At 42.7% G+C, this 25,550-nt stretch overlaps 1 protein-coding gene and 1 long non-coding RNA gene across 3 annotated transcripts in view; both read left to right on the top strand.

Annotated features, from left to right (window-relative positions):
* Window positions 1–22,709, top strand: part of LOC142391905 (NLR family CARD domain-containing protein 3-like) — a 418,516-nt gene extending 395,807 nt beyond the window's left edge. Inside the window, exons 1-7 of one of the 2 annotated variants that reach the window (XM_075478089.1) lie at window positions 15,811–16,001; window positions 16,164–16,371; window positions 16,519–18,304; window positions 18,396–18,569; window positions 19,711–19,872; window positions 21,329–21,375; window positions 21,502–22,709. In XM_075478089.1, coding sequence (XP_075334204.1) covers window positions 15,999–16,001; window positions 16,164–16,371; window positions 16,519–18,304; window positions 18,396–18,569; window positions 19,711–19,872; window positions 21,329–21,375; window positions 21,502–22,049 — 2,928 coding nt within the window. In that variant the 5' untranslated portion in view covers window positions 15,811–15,998 and the 3' untranslated portion in view covers window positions 22,050–22,709. Of the gene's footprint in view, window positions 1–15,810; window positions 16,002–16,163; window positions 16,372–16,518; window positions 18,305–18,395; window positions 18,570–19,710; window positions 19,873–21,328; window positions 21,376–21,501 lie in introns of those variants that run through there. The other variant, XM_075478088.1, reaches the window with a different exon arrangement.
* On the top strand, window positions 4,041–8,113 carry LOC142391912 (uncharacterized). The gene is made up of 3 exons (XR_012770636.1): window positions 4,041–4,139; window positions 7,128–7,235; window positions 8,070–8,113. It is a non-coding gene; the product is annotated as an uncharacterized LOC142391912 (long non-coding RNA).
* Window positions 22,710–25,550: the final 2,841 nt, after the last annotated feature.

Consider the following 25,550-nt stretch of genomic DNA (forward strand, 5'->3'; position numbering starts at 1 on the left):
GGTCTCTACGGTGGCCCTGAGGTGTCAAAGAAAATACAAAAGCAACACAACAAGCAGTTTTCAGGTCTTAATCTTTAATCTCAACACAACGCCTAATGTATTTCTGAATATATTAATAATTCCATCACGTTGTGAAGCAGCTTCAACAATATTTGTACAGTTTTTTTACGTGTTCTAATCCACATTTCTTATTGACAAGATCTGGAGTCAGACATCAAAGTTCAGGATCGGTTTGGACTCCATTTATTTGTTTGTGTGTCATTTCTTGTTCTTTTTGGGGATCAGTTTGTGCTGTTCCTCCTCAAAGTGTCTCTCCTCCTCCTTCTGAGCTTGTTTCTGTCTTCTTCTGAATTGTTGTCGTTCCTTATCACAGATTCAGTAGCCGTGATGAGGTCCACCACTGGCAGCTGTTGTGGAGAAATGGCAAAACTGAGTGCTTTGCTGAAAACATCCTTTTCTGGTTGGGGGAGGTCCCCATCTTCTAAGTTCTTCTCCCTGTGGTCCTGAATGTCTATGTCAAATATTCAGAAAGTCTAGTTGCCCTATATTACAATTATATGAATTACTAAAGTATTCAATCGTTCAAAAACACTCCCAAACTGACATGGTGCTGTTTGTCTTTTCACCAACAGAGGGCGACACATTCCCCTCAATTTCATCATCATCATATTTTCGTCGTACAGATACAGATGCCGAGTTTGGAGGCTCAGCAGTTCACCTTCATCTTAAGGTGAAGGGACACTCTTTTGAGGACAGTTATGTCCACATTCTGGACAAAGGAAAACAGATGGTTTGGACTGAGGTGTGTCAGTGTGACCATAAAGACCTGCCAAGTGTAAATAGTCTTTAAGCTACTGATAAGCCGACAGTCCCCAGCAACTAGTTAAAGATGAAGACAGCTTTCAGACGAGAAGTGAAATATCCAGAAAGTCCAGTTGCCCATTTTTACAAATATAAGAACTCTCCTAAAGTATTCAACAGATTGCTGTATGTGTGTATTGAATATCATGTGCGATTACAATGCAAACCTGTTCATCTGCACCTGTATTTGATCCGTTACAGCATTAACGTTAACGTTTAAAGGGACACTATGTAATAAATTAAGTCATTTATTAGCTCAAATCAACATATTCATTCATAAATTAGTCCTCATTGGTGTAAAATGATCTCTGTCAAAAATCTCACTTATCCTCCTGAGTGAAGAATAACTTGTCTGTATCTACATAGAGCGGGCAAGCTCTATGGAGGCTGCCATGTCCTTCCGGTCTATGAAAAATGACGAAGTGCCGAGAGGGACATAAAGCACTTCAAATCGCGATTTCCCCACCAGGCCTACAAGCAGAAATGACGTCATTGTGACGTCATTTCCGCCAAATGGCTTATTACAGCCGCTAATGCTAAATAGATTTTATTCCTTGGCACATATGTCTTTGTGTTCATTAGCTTTCTTTTGTAAGTGCATCATCTTCTTCTTTTTATTATTATTCCTATGCTCCCCCTGGATATCTTCTTTTTGGCGTTATGCTCACATTTGTAAACTGTTATTTTGTTGATTTACTAATAAAGTTTAAAAAAAATAAATAAAATGCTAAATAGATTTTATCTCGTAAATGATCCCACTAATAATGCATTGATTGTTACCAAACTTCTGCCGTAGTACACATAGGCTCTTAACTCACAAAACGAGGCATTAGAAAGTTTGTAAGTTTACCGGGAGTTTATTTACCGCTGCTAATGCTCCTATTGCTAACGCAGGCTAATGCTAACGCTGCGTCGACGTCACTTCCGGTAACTCCCGGAATATGACTAATTGCGTTGCTTGCACACCAAAGAAGATGTTATGTTATCTGACATGTTATCTGTCATCTGTATTCATAGTGTTGTTGTATGTGTGTTATATAATCCTTTGTACTGTGTGTCTTGATTTCTTTTTGTTTGTATGGACCAATTGAGTCTGAAGCTATAGCTTCTTGAATCTTGACACATTCCGCTTGCCGTAGTTCAAGAAGTTGCAGCGAACATTTGAAAACGTGAGGCGCTAGAGAGCAAATTCATTCAACTTTGCAAAATAAAATTGCACCACTAGATGGGGGAAGAAATTACATAGTGTCCCTTTAACTTTGTCAGTGTGTTTAAGTACAACTTAAGTTTAACTATATTCTCCAAGTAGTATTTATAAAAGAAGTAAACTAATATTAAGTAACAAGTTATATGCTTGTAAATGTATAATCTTGGTCATTCTGGGGACTAAACTGTACGGGGTCCATCATTTAAAGCGGCAGTAGGCAACTTTTTTTTAGTCATATTAGCTTGAACTGTCATGGGATTCTGGAAGTAGAATATTAAATAGGCTGTTTAGGAAAAATAACGAAATCTGTAGCTCCCTCTGAAGCCTGTAATCATGCTTGCAAAAACCGAGCGCTCCCGGCTGTTTTTAACCAATCAAGTTAGGGTGGAGGAATCCTACCTGTCAATCACAGCTTGTGCACACGCTGCTGAGCGTGAGTCTGCCCCAGCTTGTGTGCGCTCACACTGGTGTGAACTCACGTGCACAACCTCGTCCACAGAGGGGGAGGGTTTTGGGGGGCGATTCGGAGCTTGTTAGAGGTTGGGGGAGGGACCTGAAAGTTGTATCAGTTCGAATTTTCCGACTTTAGACTCGTAATTTTGAAAACTTGCCTACTGCAGCTAGCCTGGGAATTCCCATGCTGCTTTGCGCTCGATTTCATTCTCACTGCAAAGTCAGCCTGGAAACCACCGCCCTTATTTTTGCTAGAGTTTGGGAACCAATCACAGAACGGGGGGGGGGGCAGCAAGACGATGACGACGTCTATGCGCTACACCGAAGCTTGTAGAGCGTTAATCCAACATGACAGCGGACACAACGTTACCGTTCAATGCAGCCTTAGAAAGTGTTTCGGAGTAGATTCACCCTAGGGTCATTTGAACCGTGACATCCAGCCAAGTAGCCCACCCAAAGTTTTTCCGATATTGGCTGAACATCAGCTGAGTTACCGAGTTATCCCGAATAGCTTAGCACAAGCGCTAACGGACCCTGGCAGTATCTCCAAAATTACCACACTAAAATCACATGTCATGACACCAAACTTCTACAGTTGTACAAATATGGTCTGTACTCACAAAACGATGCATTTGGAAGTTTGTACATAGTCCAGGAGTTTATTATTATCATCAACACAAGCCTGATAGCTTTTCTGCTGCTAAAGCTTCGTTGACGACACTTCTGGGAGCTGGGAGCTTCAAAGTAAGATGAGGGTTGATCTACTACTGCAGACAACAAAGCAAGGCTGCTCAATTTCTCCATTATTAAAATAAATTCACAACTCTACAACATAAAAATTCATGTAGAATATAGCATATAGGCCTACTTTGTTGTCAATTTAAGTAGCTTAGAGCGCAAGTTTACTTTTATTTTCCATTTTTTTCTTCTTCCTCGTCGAATTTCTGCCGTCATCTGGTATAAGTGATACAATTGGCTATGAATCGCGCGCAAAGCAGCATGGGAAGAACCTGACGTCATTTGATAGACATTCGTAGCGCCCAATAAACGGCTCTAGGCATTCGTAAACCACGCCTCAAATACGAGAAAATGCACACCTAGTTCCCAGACCACCATCTCATCGAGATTGTGGACGCGTCAGCCAGGCTATACTGCAGCTTTAATCTATTAAAATATTTCTTCAAGCCACCTTCTGTGTATGAGCAGTAAACTTTAAAGACACAGCAAGTGAATCTATAATGACTTTGAATTGACTGTTTCTCAACGTCTTTTTAGTTTATGAAAGTAAACTTTGAATATAATATTAGACTTTATGCAGTAACTGCAGTACAAGACATGTTGACCGATCTGTTTGAGGGAAGTTACTTAATATCACTTAAGTTCCCTGAACTTATCAGGAAAAGCTCCGTTTTCTTGGTATGATTTTGATAGAATAATTTTGATAAATTCATATAAAGCTGGAAGTAAACACTTGTTTTTAATACTAACTGTGCTCTTGAACTTTGTGTTGTATGGATTCGCAACGCCTCTGGGTGTGTCTTTCAGAGTGGAAAACGAAACTAAACTGCCATCTTTTTGTGACGCAGATTATTTGCTCCGTGAAATTGTCCGTCTGAAGGTAATGGAAGCTCTTCTTAATGTTTGATAATAATATCTGCTGTTGGCAGCTTAGTTCCAGCAGAAACAGCCATAATATACCGCGTCCTCCTTTCTGTTGATTCCCTGCTGTAACTGTAAAACTGTAAAACTGTAGTTTACCGTGTAGTTCTACTGTCCGCCATGTTGTGTTACTGTGTGAGTACAATATGGGGAATAAGAGCAGCAAACAAGGAGTCGTTGTTACTGCATAGCTGCCATTTGTGCCGGCGTTTTTTCCTGCCTGAATCAGCGTGTTCCTGAGGCGGAGATGAGTCGCTGCTCTCCCGCTGTCTGAGCCTCTGAATGCGGCCTGAGCTGTACGGCACTTCCGGTGGCAACCTGAACTGCCACAGCTTTGCGGAGGCATTTTAAAGTAAATAATAAAAATGTAAGATAGATCATATTAGTAACATATTAGTGATAATGGTGTAATTAAACCAAATGTTACAATAAAAATGTTTTTATTAACAATGTTTCAATGTATTGAAAACAGGCATGAAATCATAAATATGATCATTTATAGATTATCTGACAGATTCTACAAAACAAGGGACTGTTACTGCATGCATTTCATTTATAATGAAAAGCATGAGACAATAAATCATATTTCTTTCACAAGTTATTTCACAATATTGGCATTAAAGGGATAGTTCGCCTCTTTTGACATGAAGCTGTATGACATCCCATACTAGCAATATCATTTCTGAACATTTTCTCTGCTTTGACTCTGGTGACAACAGGACGGTTGCCTGGAACCTGTGAGCTGTTTGTTTCTGCTCTGTAATGTTTGGGGAACACGTTCACTTCTTATTTCAGGACAAACTTTGATCACTTTTGAGTTTTAAGACAAATCTGCATGATTATCAGAGTATTGATGAACTGGAATCAAACAACACGATGATCAGCTGATGATGTTTGTTTTCTACATGAAGAACTGATCTTCATAGAATTAAAGCGTCAGCTCCTCCATTACACTCAGACACAGCAGCTTCCTGCTGCTTCCTGTGTCCCCTTTCAGAATAAAATAACAGTTAAAATGTGTCTGACTGTAGTCAGTTATGAAGCTGTGTGCAGCTCTGATGGAACATATAATCCACTAATATTGTCTGATGATGAAATGAAGTAGATTCAGGTGTTCTGTCTACTTTATGGATCAGTTTGTGATGTTTTATTCAGCTTTTTCCTTCCCTTTATATGTGAGTAACAATCCTTCATCTTTGTTTCTTTTGGTTTGTTGAATTCAACTAAAAGTTAAAATGTTTCATTCAAGTTGTTATCAGGGACATTTTATTTGTACTTTTTAACATAAGATGGACCCTACAGACAAAGATGGAACCTTCCCAGGGTAGAAGGTTATTTTAATAACAGCATATCAGTCAGTTTCTGGTTCAGACGTTAAATCAGTTGATCTCAGTCCTGCCATTGTTTCTTTTTCATGAGGAGATAATGAAGGAAGCATTGAGAGGCTTCAACCAGCTCTTATCATGGCTGCTGCTGATATTTGCAGGTTATTTACTCACTTTCCTAAGCAGAAAAGAGCAGCGGGAACGGATCAAACTGAGGTGTTCCTGCTTCATTTGAAAGCTTTTTGTTTGGTTGGAACTTTTTCTGGACAGGAGAACACTTTGGACCGCTTCTGTCCATTTTATAAGTTCTGTATACTTAATGTTGACCTTGAATTTTCCTGGATTTGTTGCAACAAACAGCTGTATTTGATCCTTCAGTCAGATGAGCATTGAATGGTGTTTCTTACAGCTTATGCAGTGACATGTCATTTTACCATCAGGTATGTATAACTGTGGTTGTTTTGTCCTCAGTGTGTGTGTCTGTACACAAATTGACAGATAGCAAACAAGATCCAAGAGAAACTCAGAGGCTGGAGTAAAGTTGAATGGCCTTTACTGTGGTCTTCATTCTCATGAAACAATATTTTTTGTAAAACTGAAATGATACAAAGATAATTACCAATTCCTGGATTGTTACTAAAATAACAATATATTCACAGAAGATGATAATACAATTACTGTTCATTTAGATTTAGCAGTAGCAGAATTTACATATAAATAAACCAAACATTTATGTAACAATAGACTACAGGAATCTGTGTAACAACAAGATTAACGAAAATGTAAACTCAACTCACAAGCGATAATTTTCCAAGGCACAAAAGCGGGAGGAAAGGAGACGATAGCAGGAGCTGCAAGCAGGCCGCATGCAATGTAGAAACTTAGCTCTTCCTGATCAGTGTCATGTGACTAAATCTACCTTTTCCAAATAAAAGCTTGAATAAAACAAAGTAATGAGCTACTCTTAAACGCCAGTAGGGGGAGAAAAGGCAAAGCTCACATAGAACATGACAGTGGTGGAGACTCAATGATTTCTCTTAAACTAAATAGAAATAATCAGCTTCTCGTTGAAGTGAAATATTGCTGCATAAACAGGAACCTTCAGTGTTTATACACACTCACCGGCCACTTTGTGAGGTTCACCTGTTCAACTGCTTGTTAAGACAAAGAGCTCATCAGCACATCATCACATGGAAGTAACACGCAGCAGCAGAAACTGAGAAGATTGAAAAACGCTGCCTGGTCTGATTTCAGATGATCGGGTCAGAATTTGGCATAAACAACATGAACATCCATCCCTTGCTAACCACAGTGAGTCCATCTTCTGACGGCTACTTATAGCAGGATGAAGCACCGTGTCATACAGCTCACATCGTCTCAAACTGGTTTCTTGAACATGACACAGAGTTCACCAGATATGTCTGTCGACTGCAATCATGTCAATATGGACCAAAACCTCAGGAGTGTTTCCAACACTGTGTTGAAGCTACGCCACAAAGAATTAAAGTAGCTCTGAAAGCAGAAAAATGGTCCAACTCAGTAATGGTGAGGTGTGCCTAATGAAGCGGCCGGAGAGCGTGTATATGCTCTATGCTATATAAGTTTGATTGTTGATGGTTCAGGTGCTGATCAGTGATTGGACTGAAGGCAGAGGATTTTCTCTTCTTCTACACAGACCTGGTCCAGACAGCAGAGAGCTGCAGAGGGAAGAAGTTCATGGAAGAAGCTGAGTAAGTTACACTTTGATTCATTTAACAAAGCCTCAGAGCAGAGAGAGATTTCCTCTGCTGATGAGACACAAGTCATGTGAGCCGAGAGTAAACAGCAACAATCAGTGTGCTGATGGGGAGCTGCAGCTTGTTAGCAACATGAAATTTTTCCCACTCAGTCTGCTGCTGTTTTCTCCTCCAACAGAGGAACTCTGACTGGAATGTGCTGTTCACTCACACTCTGTTCATCACTGCTCTCTGAACACACTCACAGTAAAACTCGGAGTCCTGATATGAGATCCAGATAAATCCTGGACTCTGATCCTCAACCTGTTTTATGAAGGATCATAATTCAGGCGTGTCTGGAGCCTCTGTGTGTGACCATGTGGACTCATCAGTGGGTTCATATAATAATATAGATAATATTGTTAAATAATATTTAACAGAGAGCAGTGAGCGCCCCCTGGTGGTTCCTGTCAGTCTGCAGTGATCCTGCAGGATGGATTTCTGGAGTCCTGCTGCTACTTATCTGCAGTGTAGCTCTTCATGTACAGTTCAGTCCTGCATTCAGCCCATCAGAGTGTTTCAGATAGCAGATTTATCATCATGCTGCAGGTTCAGATCATCAGTGTGGGTCAGTGAATGGAAATGTTTCATCATCATCATCATCATCATCATCATCATCATCATCATCATCATCATCATCATCATCATCAGGATCATGATGTCTGTGCTGCTCCATGCCTCCATGTAGTGGACTGATGGAAGTACAGCAGCTGATCTTTTTACAGCCCAAATGATGGAAAGGAGGATGTGAGTTGATGTGCAGATGAATGATTTGTGTTTCCTCTGCAGATGAAGGTAGAAAGTGTGTGTGAGCTGATGTGAGTTCAGCAGCATGGATCAGTGTGAGGACACTAAAACCTCTCTGTGTGGGGAACATGAGAGCCAGAGCAAAGCTCAGAGGTGAGAGGACCATCTCTAACTGTCCATGACTCTTCTCCATGTCAGAGCTCAGCACTCACATCACCAAACCACCTTTATTCACAGGAACCAACCAGAACCTGAACCTGAACCTGAACCTGAACCCAGCTGTGTGTCCTTTAAGAGCGACCAGTCAAATGATCCTCCTCTTAACTTCAAATCAGACCAACGTTCATCCTTTAACAGGTGAGCTGAGTGTAAATGTTGTAAAAGAGTAAAATGTAGCAGAGTCAGTTTGAACAGTTTTTCACACACTTATCAGCATTGAAATGTGTGTCTGTTCGTTTGTGTTGATTTAAATGACACATTTTCAACATTAATAATACAGAAAGCTGTCTCAGTGATGAGTTCCTAACTGGTCAGTGAAATGGTTTCAGGAAAGCCAAAATTGTTTCCCTCTTGATGACAGAGTTGCAGGAGAGTTGCTGCCTACTTCCTGTGGTCAGAGATGTAACTGAAGTCTTTTAGAGGATTCTCACCTGGAGACTGATTTGGATCTCTTATCAGGCTGTAAAAGGGCTTACCTCATTGGCTGCTCCTCTTATTAAGAGATGAGTCTCCATGGAAACAATGTTGATGGATTTTTACTGGGAGTGTAATGTATTGAAAGTATCCTGTTGTTTTTCCTGTCATCACGTATTTCTGAGTTTGATGAAACAGGGAAGGAGACTTTTCCTGAACATGTCTGTTTTAATAAAAGAAGTGTTTTTCTGTCAGAGTCCATCAGAGACTCAGAGCTGATTACAGCTGTGTGTCCTGGAAGAGTCCCTGGTCAAAGGAAGACATTATTGGTTTAAAATTAATTAGTTATAATGGTTCAGATCTTTGATGTTTCAATACTTTATTCATATTTATTAATAATTTGGTCCACCAGGTCTGTAATTATATGTTTGGTCTCACAGTCTTTATTAAAACAAAGTGTTTTTATTGTGTTTGAATTTCAGGAAATCTGTGAGTTTTAATAGAACAAATGTTTTTCTCTCAGATCCAAACCTGAACCTGAACCTGAACCCAGCTGTGTGTCCATGAAGAGCGACCGGTCAATGGCGCCTCCTCTTGCATTCAAATCAGACCAACATCCATCCTTTCTGAGGTGAGCTGAGTGTAAATGTTGTAACAGAGTCAAATGCAGCAGAGTCAGTTTGAACAGTTTTTCCTCCAACATGTGTTTAATGTGAGCTCAGCTCTGCTTCACATCCATTTCTATGTTCATATGTGAAGCGGTGTGTGTTGGATGTTTCCCACAAACACAGCAGTCAGAGAGGAAAGAATGGATGTTGGAGGAGGTGTTTCTGAGTGTCTGTAGGACAGCAGCTGGTCCACCAGGGGGCGCCTTTGTGCTTTGGCTCTAACACAGTGTAGGTAGGCACTTCCACTCAGGTGGCAGGTGCTGCTGGATGGAGGAGGACAGACAGATTATGTTCCCAGCCCTCCATCAGCTGCTGCCACGGTTAAACTTTGCTCAAAATAAAAATGATACACATTTTTTCTCTCTCATACAAAGATAATTAAAGAAAGGAGTTCATGTTGGGGCCTGCTTGGTGGTGTGGTGGTTAGCACCGTCACCTCACAGTAAGAAGGCTGCTGTCCCGAGCAGAGCCGGGTCCTAACATCCCTCTTCACCACAACAGAATGGCACAGCGCCCTCATTACTGCTGACTAAACCCAAAACCTCTCTCCTACTCCAGTTTGTCATCATCACTCATGAACAAGATGATTAAACTCCTCTGTTTGGGGGTGAGACTCATGCCTGAGCCTGATGGGTAACTTTACTTTTTTCTGTTTGAGAACCATGAAGCAAAGCTGCTTTACATGTGTTTGTCTGCTCTAACGCGGGATGAGCAGCTCATTAGTTCCAATAGTAACCTGCTGCTACTTCCAACTCCAGGAGGTGTCATATCATCAGCTGATGATGGTTACATGGATACCCAGTGTGAGGGAGTCAGTATTGATGCTGCTACATCATGTTAGCAGCTGTGATCTGTTTGGTTTTGGGGCAGTTTATCTGAGTCATGACTGATCCTCATGTAAAGTGAAACTTTTTATTAGTCTGGATGGACTTCTGTTCTGACATTACCAAGTAGAGGATAACAGATTTAATCATTAGAGTTTGAACCTTCTCACACTTATCAGCATTGATATGTGTGTCTGTTCGTTTGTGTTGATTTAAACGTTCACATTTTCAACATGTATGATACAGAAAATGATCTTTGGGTTAACTTTGAATGGGTTCCATACAGTTTGTTCAGCAGAAGCTGCCCTGACACCACTGTTTCCACTGACAGTAGGACTGCAGAGCAGACAGTGGTGTAGAGTCCAGCTGTCTCAGTGATGAGTTCCTAACTGGTCAGTGAAATGGTTTCAGGAGAGCCAAAATAGTTTTCCCTCTTGATGACAGAGTTGCAGGAGAGTTGCTGCCTACTTCCTGTGGTCAGAAATGTAACTGAAGTCTTTTAGAGGATTCTCACCTGGAGACTGATTTGGATCTCTTATCAGGCTGTAAAAGGGCTTACCTCATTGGCTGCTCCTCTTATTAAGAGATGAGTCTCCATGGAAACAATATTGATGGATTTTTACTGGGAGTGTAACGTATTGAAAGTATCCTGATGTTTTTCCAGTCATCATGTATTTCTGAGTTTGATGAAACAGGGAAGGAGACTTTTCCTGAACATGTCTGTTTTAATAAAAGAAGTGTTTTTCTGTCAGAGTCCATCAGAGACTCAGAGCTGATTACAGCTGTGTGTCCTGGAAGAGTCCCTGGTCAAAGGAAGACATTATTGGTTTAAAATGAATTAGTTATAATGGTTCACATCTTTGATGTTTCAATCCTTTATTCATATTTATTAATAATTTGTTCACCAGGTCTGTAATTATATGTTTGGTCTCACAGCCTTTATTAAAACAAAGTGTTTTTATTGTGGTTGAATTTCAGGAAATCTGTGAGTTTTAATAAAACAAATGTTTTTCTCTCAGATCCAAACCTGAACCTGAACCTGAACCCAGCTGTGTGTCCTTTAAGAGCGACCAGTCAAAGGGTCGTTATTATGACTTCAAATCAGACCAACATCCACCCATTAAGAGGTGAGCTGAGTGTAAATGTTGTAACAGAGTAAAATGTAGCAGAGTCAGTTTGAACAGTTTTTCCTCCAACATGTGTTTAATGTGAGCTCAGCTCTGCTTCACATCCATTTCTATGTTCATATGTGAAGCGGTGTGTGTTGGATGTTTCCCACAAACACAGAGAGGAAAGAATGATGTTGGAGGAGGAGTTTCTGAGTGTCTGTAGGACAGCAGCTGGTCCAGCAGGGGGCGCCTTTGTGCTTTGGCTCTAACAGTGTAGGTAGGAACTTCCACTCAGGCGGCAGGTGCTGCTGGATGGAGGAGGACAGACAGATTTATTTAAAATTAAAAAGCTGAACGTCTGAACCACATGGAGCTGATGGAGGTGTGATGTGTTCCAGGTTCAGCAGAGGAACAGTCAGCAGGGTGCTGGTTAGATGCTTAACTTTGATAAGTTTAAATTAGTGAGCAACAGAACAAAAGTTTGTCCTGAAAGACTGAAAGAAACTTGGTAAGCAGACAGGAACTCTGCTTCTTCCAGTGAACTAAACACACCTTTGGAAGCTACAATGAAAGTTTGTCTCCTGTCTTTGGGAAATAATCATCAGATGATGTTGTACAGTCATCGTCTGAGGCCTTCACACTGGGAGCTGCCCAGTACAACCAGTCCGATTCTAGCACGCACTGGCTCTGGCTGCCTTGCTCCAGGGCACTTCAGCAGGGAGGGAAAGCTTTCTGAAGGGGTTGGTGAGAGCTGCTGGGACCCAACCAAAGTGAGCTGAAAGCTCCAAGCAGCTGCAGACTGAGCTGTTGGTTCTCAGTGGGATCAGCAGGACCAGTAAAGCTTTCCCACTACAGGGAGTCCTCTGATCCACTGTTCACATCCACACATCCCTTCATGAAGCTTTACCTTGTGTTGGTCTCTGTGTGGACAGACAGAATGTGAGCTCATTCTTCATATATGGAAATATGGAGCAGAAAGATAGAGTTAAGTGGCCTAGGACAAATAGTTACAAAGAATGGGAGGCAGTCAATAAAGATTTGTCAATAATATTGGGTAGGTTAGGAGGAAATGCAAGCGATAGGCTAGAGAAGATGGGAGATATAATTTATTCCTATGGTGTAGAAAGATTTGGGGTGCAAGATAGAAAGAGGGTTGAAAGAGTACATTTAGGTAAGTCTAGACGGCAAAAAGAGATGGAGAAATTGGTTAAGGAAAGAAGAAATTTAAGAAAGCAGTGGAAAAAAGCTACAGAAGAAGAGAGAGAGGGAATTAATGTTTTGCAGGAAGAACTGAGAGGCAGGCTAGCAATACTTAGAAGGGCTGAATGTCTTAGGAAAAAGAGAAAGAAGAAAGAATATGTAAGGACGGCATTTTATAGGGACCCGTTCAAGTTTGCTAAAGGGTTGTTTAACCAGGAAAAGGGAGGGCAGCTTAAGGCAACAAAGTTAGAGGTGGAAGAGTATCTAAGAAATACATATTCAGATCTTGAGCAGCGTAGAGTAGTAGGCCTTCCACCTGACATGCCACCATTAGGAGAGATAGCTCATAAGATGGATGTTAGACCACCTAGGTGGAAGGAGGTTAAGGAGGTAGTCAGGCGTGCAAAGGCTTCGTCGGCCCCAGGGCCAAATGGAGTCCCCTACCGGGTTTATAAAAGTGCACCTGATATCCTAAAGTTTTTGTGGAGGCAATTAAGAATAGTTTGGGAGAAACAGGTTATTCCTAGAGCATGGTGTAGGGCAGGAGGCGTTCTTATTCCAAAGGAGAAAGAGTCCTCGGACCTGAGTCAGTTCCGGATGATCTCTCTCCTAAATGTAGAGGGGAAGATTTTCTTTAGTTTGGTTGCACAGAGATTAGCTAGTTATTTAGAAAAGAATAGCTTGATAGATACTACTGTGCAGAAGGCAGGAATACCAGGTTTCGCAGGGTGTTTAGAGCACACTAGCATGATTTGGCATCAGATTCAGACAGCCAAGATTGAGAAAAAAGACTTGCATGTTATATTTCTGGATCTAGCAAATGCATTTGGTTCAGTGCCACATAGCCTTATTTGGAAAGGATTTGAGTATTTTAGAGTGCCTGTAGTAGTGGTTAACTTAGTAAGAGCATATTTTCAAGATATTAGACTGTGCTTAAGTACAGCAGGTTTCACAACAGGTTGGCAGAGGCTAGAAATAGGCATTATGGCAGGGTGTACAATTTCTCCATTAGCATTTACAATGGCCATGGAGATAATTATTAGAGCTTCCAAGTGGGTTGTAGGAGGAGAGAGACGTCAGGATGGCATGCACCTTACACCAATTAGAGCATACATGGATGATATGACGTTAGTGACTACAGCAGTGCCATGTATGAAGAGAGTACTTGTGAGACTTAATAAAAATCTAAAGTGGGCTGGTAGGAAAATCAAACCTACTAAGTCTAGAAGTATCTCAATAATTAGAGGGAAATTAAGTGATAGAAAGTTTGAAATAGATGAAGAAAGCATTCCAATAATTAGGGAAAAGGCAGTAAAGAGTTTAGGCAGGTTGTACCAGGCAGACATGAATGATGGAAAGCAGTCAGTGCAGTTTCGGGAAAGATGTTGCTGAGGGACTGGATAGAATAGATAAATCGGAGCTTCCAGGAAAGTTGAAGCTGTGGTGTCTGCAGTTTGGATTGTTTCCTAGGTTGATGTGGCCACTGTCTGTGTATGAGATTCCATTATCTGTTGTAGAAAAAATGGAAAGATTAGTTAGCTTTTACATTAGGAAGTGGCTAGGTGTTCCTATTTGCTTAAGTACTGTGGCACTGTATGGGAAAGGCATACTCCAGCTCCCAGTATCTAGTCTAGTAGAGGAGTTTAAATGTACTAAAGTTAGGACAGAGCTCCTGTTAGCTGGGAGTAAAGATGTGGTAGTTAGTAAGGTGGTTCCAAACCCAACCAAGGGGAGGAAGTGGAAACCAAGAATGGCAGCTCAGGAGGCAGAAGCAACTCTTAGACATACAGAGATTGTGGGTAATGTGCAAATAGGCCGGGGAGGTTTGGGGCTTGGCCCAGGCAAACCAGTGTGTAGTAGAGCAGGTCCCAAGGTGAAGAGAAAGCTAGTTGTTGAGCAGGTTCGTAGACATGAGGAAATGTTAAGGGGTGCAAAGGCAGTGGCTCAGGCTAAGCAGGGACGGTGGGTGAATTGGGAAGGTGTAGAGAAGAAAAAGCTTAGTTGGAAAGAACTGTGGAGTATGGAGGAAAGGAGTATTAGGTTTTTGAGAGGGGCAACATATGATGTATTGCCAACTCCCCAGAACCTAAAACTCTGGGTAAATGGAGACCCGTTATGTTTGTTATCTTCAGGTACTGCAACTCTAAGGCATATTTTGTCAGGTTGTAAGGTTAGTCTGTCACAAGGCCGGTATACATGGCGACATGACCAAGTATTAAGAAGCTTAGCTGCAGGTATTGAAGATAAACGAGGGCAGGTAAACTTAGGAGGGTCTAAGGTGAAGAGAGTTGCAATTCAGTTTGTTCAAGAGGGGGAGAAAGTTAATAAGACAATAAGGAGGCACGGCAGCTTGGAGGATGCTTGTGATTGGGAGATGCAGGTAGATTTAGGAAATAAGCTTGTTGTTCCCCAGGAAATAGCCTCTACAAATCTAAGGCTTGATATAGTCTTGTGGTCTAGGAGTAGAATAAGAGTCTATTTCATAGAGCTGACTGTTCCTTGGGAGGAATTAGTAGCGGAAGCATATGAAAGGAAAAAGCTTAGATATGTGGAGTTGGGGGCAGAAGCAGAGCAGCGAGGATGGAAGGTTAGAATCTGTCCAGTGGAAGTAGGATGTAGAGGATTTGTTGCAAAGTCTGTTGTCTCATTGTTGAGGGAGCTGGGTGTAAGTGGACAGAGTGTGAGGAAAATAGTGCAGGAGGTTTCAGATAAAGCATTACAATCCAGCCAGTGGATTTGGATTAGAAGATGCAATAGCAGCTGGGGGCCCAGCAGGGGGAGCACTTAGGGTAAACAGACTCTTGAAAAAGCAAAGAAGAAGTTCAAGCTATTTAAGTGGAGAGTTTGGCACATGTGATCCTTTTGAAACCAGGTGGCCATTTTGGGTGAGTTTGCTTGGAGTGAGTTGTATGGATTTGTTTTTGATGGTATTTTAGTGATTATAGGATTATTTAGGTGAGTTTGTCTGCTGAATCTGCTAGTGTGTCTTGTCCTGCCTCCACCTTTGTCACCCTCTATATTTTCATTACCCCTACCCGAACCAGGGTTTGAATCCCATTCCTGCTAATCTTACCTCTTTTATATCTTCCCCTACCCGAACCAGGGTTTGCATCCCCACCCCGCTGTAACTCGTGTGCAGTTGGTGAGAGGCTGAGGTAGATTAAGGTTGTTGTGGTGTGAGGGGCAGTGTTGGCTGGCATTAGGGGGGTGACTCTGGGACGCCAGTGGTCATTGTCTAGCCTCCTGGAGGTGTCGTGGGCCCAACTAGACGAAACACTGATGAAAGGAGGTTCCCACCTGATGACCCCAATGATATGTTGGTCAGCACTGCTCATTGATCTATATAATACGGAGTGTAGGGAATTATTCACTGAGTCTGGTCCTTTATTTTATTTTATTTTTATTTTCTTTAGCACAAGTTTCTTGTGTTTATATTGAATGGATTCATGATTCCTCCACAGAGTGGACCAGCAGAGCTCAGAGGGTCCCAGTGGTCCGTCTGCCCAGCAGCATCAAACACAGCTGGACTCCATATTTATGGTCTGTACATGTACAACAACTACTTTCCCATCTGTTCTGCTCACAGTCATCTCCATGCTGCACTCTGTAGACCAGTGGGTTGTCAGTGTGTCCAACATGGATCTGATGTTTGGCTCCATGGTTTCAGTCTGATTGGCTCATTCATATAGTATTCTGTTCCAGCTGCTGGAGGACAACATGCTCACTTTTGTGAAGGAGGAGCTGAAGAAGATGCAGAAGGTTCTGAGTCCAGATTACCCAGAATGCTTAGATAGTCAGAGGGAGGGTGAGGATGAAGAGCAGAGGAACAGCAGAGAGGCATTAGTGAAGATCACAGTTCACTTCCTGAGGAGAATGAAGCAGGAGGAGCTGGCTGACCGTCTGCAGAGCAGTAAGAGGATTCCTCTAAAGATTTAACCTGCTGGATAAATGACACATTTACTGATGTCTCAGCACACAGAACAGCAGATGTTCAGATACTCACTCTTTACAGGGTTTACATGTTTATTGACTTATATTATTTATTGTCTTCATTCAGAACTTTTTGCAGCGTGTCAACGTAAACTTAAATCTGCTCTGAAGAAGAAGTTCCAGTGTGTGTTTGAGGGCATTCCTAAAGCAGGAAACCCAACCCCTCTGAATCAGATCTACACAGAGCTCTACATCACAGAGGGAGGGACCGGAGAGGTCAATGATGAACATGAGGTCAGACAGATTGAAACAGCATCCAGGAAAGCAGGCAGAGCAGAAACAACCATCAGACATGAAGACATCTTTAAAGGCCCACCTGGAAGAGATGAACCAATCAGAACAGTGATGACAAAGGGAGTGGCTGGCATTGGGAAAACAGTCTTAACACAGAAGTTCACTCTGGACTGGGCTGAAGGCAAAGCCAACCAAGACATCCAGCTCATGTTTCCATTCACTTTCAGAGAGCTGAATGTGCTGAAAGAGAGAAAGTTCAGCTTGGTGGAACTTGTTCATGAATTATTTAATGAAGTTAAAGACGCAGGAATCTGCAGCTTTGAACAGTTCCAGGTTGTGTTCATCTTTGACGGTCTGGATGAGTGTCGACTTCCTCTGGACTTCCACAGCAAGGAGCCCCTGACTGATGCTACAGAGCCCACCTCAGTGGATGTGCTGCTGACAAACCTCATCAGGGGGAAGCTGCTTCCCTCTGCTCGCCTCTGGATAACCTCACGACCTGCAGCAGCCAATCAGATCCCTGCTGGCTGTGTTGGCATGGTGACAGAGGTCAGAGGGTTCACTGATCCACAGAAGGAGGAGTACTTCAGGAAGAGATTCAGAGATGAGGAGCAGGCCAGCAGGATCATCTCCCACATCCAGACATCACGAAGCCTCCACATCATGTGCCACATCCCAGTCTTCTGCTGGATCACTGCTACAGTTCTGGAGGATGTGTTGGAAACCAGAGAGGGAGCAGAGCTGCCCAGCACCCTGACTCAGATGTACATCCACTTCCTGGTGGTTCAGGCCAAAGTGAAGAAGCTCAAGTATGATGGAGGAGCTGAGACAGATCCACACTGGAGTCCAGAGAGCAGGAAGATGATTGAGTCTCTGGGAAAACTGGCTTTTGAGCAGCTGCAGAAAGGAAACCTGATCTTCTATGAATCAGAGCTGACAGAGTGTGGCATCGATATCTCAGCAGCCTCAGTGTACTCAGGAGTGTTCACACAGATCTTTAGAGAGGAGAGAGGGCTGTACCAGGAGAAGGTGTTCTGCTTCATCCATCTGAGTGTTCAGGAGTTTCTGGCTGCTCTTCATGTCCATCTGACCTTCAGCAACTCTGGAGTCAACCTGATGGAGGAACAACCAAAGTCTCAGGAGTCTGAAACACTGAGAGAGACTCTCTTCTACCAGAGTGCTGTGGACAGGGCCTTAGAGAGTCCAAATGGACACCTGGACCTGTTCCTCCGCTTCCTCCTGGGTCTTTCACTGCAGACCAATCAGAGGCTCCTACGAGGCCTGCTGACACAGACAGGAAGTAGCTCACAGACCAATCAGGAAACAGTTTATTACATCAAGAAGAAGATCAGTGAGAATCTGTCTGCAGAGAGAAGCATCAATCTGTTCCACTGTCTGAATGAACTGAATGATCGTTCTCTGGTGGAGGAGATCCAACAGGCCCTGAGTTCAGGAAGTCTCTCCACAGATAAACTGTCTCCTGCTCAGTGGTCAGCTCTGGTCTTCATCTTACTGTCATCAGGAAAAGATCTGGATGTGTTTGACCTGAAGAAATACTCTGCTTCAGAGGAGGCTCTTCTGAGGCTGCTGCCAGTGGTCAAAGCCGCCAACAAAGCTCTGTGAGTATAGGGATGTGTATGAATATACTGCTGCTGTTTCTATAGGAGAGAAAGTCACAGATTCCTACTTCTCTCATTATTTCCTCCTCAGGCTGAGCAGCTGTAACCTCTCAGATGAAGGATGTGCAGCTTTGTCCTCAGTTCTCAGCTCCCAGTCCTCCAGCCTGACAGAACTGGACCTGAGTAACAACAACCTGCAGGATTCAGGAGTGAAGCAGGTGTCTGCTGGACTGAAGAGTCCAAACTGCAGACTGGAAACACTCAGGTAACAGAACACCTGTGGATGGTTTTTGTATGATTGTTCCAGCAGCTTTAGGCCTCTGACACCACAGGAACTTACCTGAACCTGGAACAACCTGGAAAGTCTTTTTTGGGTCATTTGGTCAGTTTCCTTTTGGGCTGCGTTCTCCTCCAATAAATAATGTAGAGTGAAATTCCTACAAAGTTCTTTGAGTGAGTTGTCCTCCTGAGCCCACCTGATGGGCGGGGCAAACCAGCTGTAAACAAGCGTTGGACCTCGTTCGTTCTAACTGAACTGATACGCATGACATTACGTTCCCTTTCAGTGGATTCAATCGCTACAACACATACAGTATGGGACATGTATACTCGCTCCTTAAAGCAGCCGTCAAACCTGGGTCAGAACCATATTCAGGCTTCTAGGGGCCCATGATTAAGAGGGGCCCAGAGAGGCCCCAATAAAATTATAACACTGAAAAAAAAATAATGTGACACTAAGTTATTAAGTAACTTAGAATCACAAATATATTTTATTTACAATGTTCCGGTAACAATAATTTTATTTGTTTTGGAAACATTAAGCCCCCCCCTCTCTATTTGTGAAATGGTTCAGTCTGACTGGATCAGCTGCAGCGCCGCAGCAGGTAAGAAGGCAGAGAAGGCAATATGCCTCAAAGTCATGTTGCCAAAAATGAAAAGAAAGGAAAGAAAGAGGAGAAGGAACACATTTTTGAAAAACAAAAAACGGACTGAAAATGCCATCAAAAATAACATCAAAATGCATAGTTTTATGTAAAATAGCATCATAAATTCATCATTCATCATAAAGCCTCCTGACCGGCTGTTTGGGGCCCATGAAAATAATTCTTAAATCCCTAGCGGCGCCCCTGCTGACGAGCGTCTGTTTCACATCAGTGAAATCAGCTTCTTCTTTACTGCTGCTCTCACTGTGGTGCAGACCATATTTTTATCTGAACAGGACTCAGTGGGGAGTGTCTGCATGTGTTCGGGGCTAAAATGGGAGCAGAAATCAGGTCGATCCACGTGTGTGTAGTTTGATTCTGACTCAGATTTCTGAAGACACAGAGTCAGTATTGTGAGACAGTTGCAGACATTCAGCTTCAGAGCAGTTCTCTCAGAGTTTCTGTTGTTCTGTGTGTCTGCAGCCTGTCAGGCTGTCTGATCACAGAGGAAGGCTGTGCTTCTCTGGCTAAAGCTGTGACCTCCAACCCCTCCCATCTGAGAGAGCTGGACCTGAGCTACAACCATCCAGGAGAGTCAGGAGAGAAGCTGCTGAGGGCTGCACTGAAGGATCCACACACACTCAGGTATGGAGAGGCCTGCTGCAGCCACACACAATGTCCTCTGTCCTGCACTCAGCCCTGTGTTTTTGCTTCCTGCTGAGTGTTACATGAACAATCACACATGTAGGAGCCTTTTTCCTTTGCTCACAGCAGAAACACTGGTTGGACATAAACAGCAGATATTTGTGGAGGAGGTCTCCAAGGAGAACATCTGCAGGAACAACAGTGAGAAGTGTCTGTTGGTCCTCTGACCTTGGATCAGACACAGAGATGGGTACAGGACATGTTAGCCTAGCTTAGCACAAAGATTTCTAGAACCATGTTCAGCGTACATCTGGAAATGCGTACATGTGGGTTAGACCTGCGTCCTGAGAGAGGATCTGGATGTTTGGCTGCCCTGAAACATTCTGAGAGGAGGAGTCAGCAGAAACAATGTGACCATCAGGAGAGACCATGATGTCAGAGACTGAAGAGATTTCAGCAGAGTGTTTAAAGCTCATATTTGGCTTCAGAAATGAGTGAAAATTCTTCCAAAGTTGAAGAGTTGAATTCAGAGACAGAAACTTCATCATCTCCATCATCTGACTGCAGAAAACATTTAGTTTGAACTGTTTTTTTATTGGGTTTTCAGCGCCGACGTTCAGTTTCTACACTTTTCTCTATCCAGCTGGAGATGATAATTACACACATTATATCCAAATTAAGATCAAAAGCAAACAAGAGACGAACAGAACAAATATCCACTCCCAATTAAATGCATGAAACATCCATCCATCCACCTTCTCCACCCGCTGAATCCGTCGGTTGGGTCGCGGGGGGGCCGCTCCCCCTCCCAGCGGGGCCAGAGGCGGGGTTCACCCTGGACAGGTCGACATCCATCACAGGGCCACATTAAACATGTTAAATCAAATATACACATTCAGACATTCATATGTACAAGCCCACACAGAAATAAGTGATGAGGAAACCAGCACTGAAACATTGTGAGGCTCTGTGTGGATGATGGGAAACAGGTGGTAGAGGAGGAATGCTAACCAGTCTCATTGTGTTCATAAAGAGCCGACAGGACTCCACCGGTTAGTAAAGATGGACTTTAGGAGCCTTCATAGATATGTAATGTGCTCCATCTGATGGAGGCCCCAAACCTTCTGGATCCAGATGTTAAATGAAGGGGGGGTTCAGCCATCTAATAGTTCTGCACCTCAGTGCTGCTGTGAGTAATATATTTAGATGTTTCTCTGACCTCCCATTCAGCCCTTTAGGCATCACTCCTAATAGAGCCACAGTAGCATCCCGAGGTATAGAGCATCAGATACCTCTCCCCAGAGTGTCTTTACTTTGGGACATAAGCAGAATATATGGGTATGATTGGCAGCATGTGCTCCACCATTCCTCCAGCATCAGCTGGAATGGGACCGGCTCATTCTAGATACTATTTCTGAAGTCCTGAAAAATGTGACAGTTATTTTCCCCCTTTCAGGGTGGAGCCTGCTGGAGAACGATGGCTGACACCAGGGCTGAGGAAGTGTAAGTGTGTTCTTCATCTGATTCATGACATCCAGCCATCGTCACACTGTCACATCACTCATTGATCAAAGTGAACAGATGATGGATCAATAACTGCAGCTGGATTGTGTTTGTTCTCTCCATCAGATTCCTGTCAACTCACAGTCGACACAAACACAGTGAACAGATACCTGAAACTGTCTGACAACAACAGGAAGGTGACCATGGTGGAGGAGGATCAGTCATATCCTGATCATCCAGACAGGTTTGACTTCTGGCCTGAGCTGCTGTGCAGCAATGGTCTGACTGACCGCTGTTACTGGGAGGTCGAGTGGAGTGGCAAGGTAGAGATATCAGTGAGTTACAGAGGAATAAGGAAAAAAGGAAACAGCAATGACTGCGAGTTTGGCTTTAATGATCAGTCCTGGAGTCTGAGCTGCTCTGATGAAGGTCGGTACTCCGTCTGCCAAAACAACAGAAGGGACTTCATCTCCTCCTTCTCCTCCTCCTCTGCTGTCTCTAACAGAGCAGCAGTGTATGTGGACCACCCTGCCGGCACACTGTCCTTCTACAGAGCCTCCTCTGACACACTGATCCACCTCCACACCTTAAAGACCACATTCACCGAAGCTCATCCTGGATTTGGCTTCTGGCCTGGCTCCTCCGTGTCTCTGTGTTCTGTTGAGAAGAAATAGTTTCTTCCACTTAGAGAAGCACTTCTTGCGATTGCAGTACATTTAACTACAAATTTATATCAATTTATATATATACATGTTTATCTATTCTGTATTCAGTATATAAATGGTATTTACCGATATCTTATTTTTGACTTTTCGTTGTGATAAACTGGGGGTGAAAGTGCAGGATGGAGATAAGTGTCAAATTTAGAAAATAAGCTATTTTGTTAACCTCTGACACAGCTAAATCCCTCAAACTATAACAAGTGTGACAGCATTTTGTTGCTTTACTCTTAACGGTCTAAAAACATTTCTGTTCATCCTTGTTTGCAATGGGCAGATTATTCCTTGTTGATTTTTAGCTGAAAAAACATTTCATGTGAGAAAACAGCTGTTAGGCATTTAGTTAGGTGTCATTTCACTCCACAGCAGTCGTGGGTATTCCAGCTCGATCTGGACTTGATCAGCAGGAAACCCGATTGCCCATCAGGCTGTTTTCAGTTGGAAAAGTCTCCAGGGTCCTTCCTGGGAGCATCATTAGGAATGTATGTAATCTGTGGTGAAACAAATGCATTGTTTCAGCAAGAGTTCCAAAATGTAGAATTTTACTCTGAGCTCCTGTTTGAGTGACACATTTTTACCCACTTTGATCTGAATAAAACCACACATTCATCAGTTGCTGTCCTGTGTTTTCTGTGTTGTTTCTGGCAGCACTCACTGCTGCACAGGTAGAATAAATAAAACGGATCAGTGAAACTAAAAGCACGTCTCGGAAGTACAAAAGTCTGGATGAACAAGAAGTTTCTGCCATTAATTTCAAACAAATCTCAAGTCACCGTTTCTGTCTGCGAACGGACCGTCTCACCATCCAGCGAATTTGAACGGTAGAACTTTGGCTTCCAAAACTCCTGTGAAAAACCTTGGACCAGAATGTGTCCTTTCACTTAAAGGTGATAGGGAATGGTTGAATGGGGCATTAATCCTTGTTCTGTGATGTGATATGTAGCCCAAAAAAAATTGGTTGGGTCTGTAATGGCTCAGAACCTCCCTAAAAGGCTCTCTGAAACAGCTGTTACTATGCTGGGTTTAGAATGCGTCGTTTGCCCTTATTGGCGTCGTTTCAGAGCTTATCTGGCAACCTCATTATGAAATGCAGGTAGGTGTTGGCGCAATTCGGTTGCCGATGCTTGATTGGCTGCCCTTGCTCTCACTGAAAACAGAGCTATAGAGTAATACACTGACTGAAAAGAAAGCTCATCAGAATCAGAATTCGTTTAATTGCCATTGTTAGTGAACAGTTTTCACTAACTAGGAATTTGCTGCGGCGTAAGGTGCAAACATGTAACACAGGATATAATAATAAAAAATAAAGAATAAAAATATATGAATATAAAATGTACAAGGTGTGTACAACAATACACAGTATCCAATATACAGAGCAACAACAGTGCAGCTTCATTAGTGCAATTTTAATGATGGTAAAGTGACTGGGCAGGTTATGAGGTGATTATGAAGTGTTCATAAGTCCAACTGCAAGGGGGGAAAAACTGTTTTTGTGACGGGAGGTTCTGGTCCGAATGGACCGAAGCCTCCTGCCCGAGGGGAGCGGTGCAAATAGAGAAGGGTCAGCCGTGATCCGACCTGCTCGCCCCATAGTCCTGGAGACGTGCAGGTCATGGATAGTTTGGAGGCTGCAGCCGATCAGCTTCTCAGCGGAGCGCACAGCTCGCTGCAGTCTGTCTGTCCCTGTCGGAACTGACCCTCTACTGAGCAAAATTCCGACTGAAGCCTGCTCGGAATCGTGCAAGCTTTGTGAAACTGTACTCTGTGAAATGCGCAGCGCAACGGAAAAGTCGGCGGTTGTATACTGGGGATGCTGTTAAAAATAAATAAAAGCCATTGATCGCGAACATTGCTTTCCAGGGGAAGAATATGTAACAATCGTAGTCCGCTTTCACAGCCTTGGAAGGCACACCTGTTCCTGTTTCTTGCCGAAGGGGCGTGTCTGAAACTGGGTGGCTGTGGATTTGGGTGTGGGGGGGGGCGATTGCTGAAAAAGTAACATCACTTTTTCACAAAAACGGATTGGGGATATTCTGGGGGATATTCAAAAAAGGGGAGTACTTGAAACAGAGGTTCTGACACTTGCTGGCACTTCGTGTGTACTCCCCACAGCGGGGAGACTCAGAACTAACACCAAAAACGTGAAAAAGATGATTTTGATTCTCTATCCCCTTTAAGTGGAAGTACTAAAGTATTAAACATGTTTTGTACTTAAGTATTGCAAGTAGTTTATTTTTAAAATTACTACTCAAGTACTGAAAGTAAAAGTATTGTTATGTAGTTATTAACGAAATCAGTCGAAAGTTTGAAAATCAAATTGTTTATATTATTCAAAATGTTTGGCTGTAACAGCAGTACAGCGGAATGTACAAGAGCACCTTAAAACATTGAGCTTAACTCTTTTGAACAAAAGAATATGTATTGGCAAGTATGTTCCCTCCCCCTTTAAACAGAGACTGTAAGTAGGGCCAGGGGTCTTCTTCCTCACCGCCACCACCACGATCACTCGAAGTTGAAGGTGTTTCTGGTTCTTCCATCTTTGGTTCAAACAAAGCACTTTCTCTCGACGCAGGCAGGCAGCAGAGCGAAAGAGGCTGAGCAGAGAGCAGCACGAGCGGTCTTCTCACCCTTCAGTTTGCACACATTAGATCTGCGTCATGTATAACTTCGCGCCACAGTCAAATTTGATGCAACGGTTGTTATAGCAACCATAAACTCTGAACGGGACGTTAGACTTGAACTAGAGTGACTGTGGGGTTTGGAATGATTCCTAACATGTTTATAATAACGAGTAACGATGCAGCACATAAAAAATGTATCGGAGTAAAAGTACTAAACTCATTGAAAATATGTGCTGAAGTAAAAGTGGAAGTAGGAGAAAAAATAATACTCCAGTAGAGTACAGATACAGCATTTTAGTACTTAAGTAGAGTAGTGAAGTAGTTCTACTTCGTTACTATACATCTCTGTCAAAGAGCAACCTGTTTTATTAATGCAGCTGTGTTCTAATGCAAGTTACTTATGACTGAATGCTTTACAGAGCCAAGTCACAGACTCTGCTGAAGCAAACTCCAGTTCAGCAGCCAGCATTGCTGTCTCAGTGAGTAATTACACCTGTTTGAAGACAGTCTATTACAGTGTTTCTATACCAGATTATTAAGAACTGGAAAACAAAATTAAAATATAAAAGTACATAAGCTAAATAATTATGTAGATGTGTAGAATAATAAATGAATGTTTTAATGTGTGTGTTCCTTGCATTGCTGTTACAGGGTCCAGACCCTCAGACAGCTGCTCAGGTGGCTGTACCGGTTCCTGCAGCAGTGTGTGCTTCTGTGTCAGTAAGTCATTTAAGATTTTTATAAAGCATAGAGCATCTGCAGTGATTTTTACAAGTATCAAGTATGTTCATGTGTTGTTTTCTCATTGCCAAGACTGCAGACCCCAGGACTGACA

This window comes from Odontesthes bonariensis, chromosome 11 (genome assembly GCF_027942865.1).
Source record: "Odontesthes bonariensis isolate fOdoBon6 chromosome 11, fOdoBon6.hap1, whole genome shotgun sequence".
Taxonomy (NCBI): Eukaryota; Metazoa; Chordata; class Actinopteri; order Atheriniformes; family Atherinopsidae; genus Odontesthes; species Odontesthes bonariensis.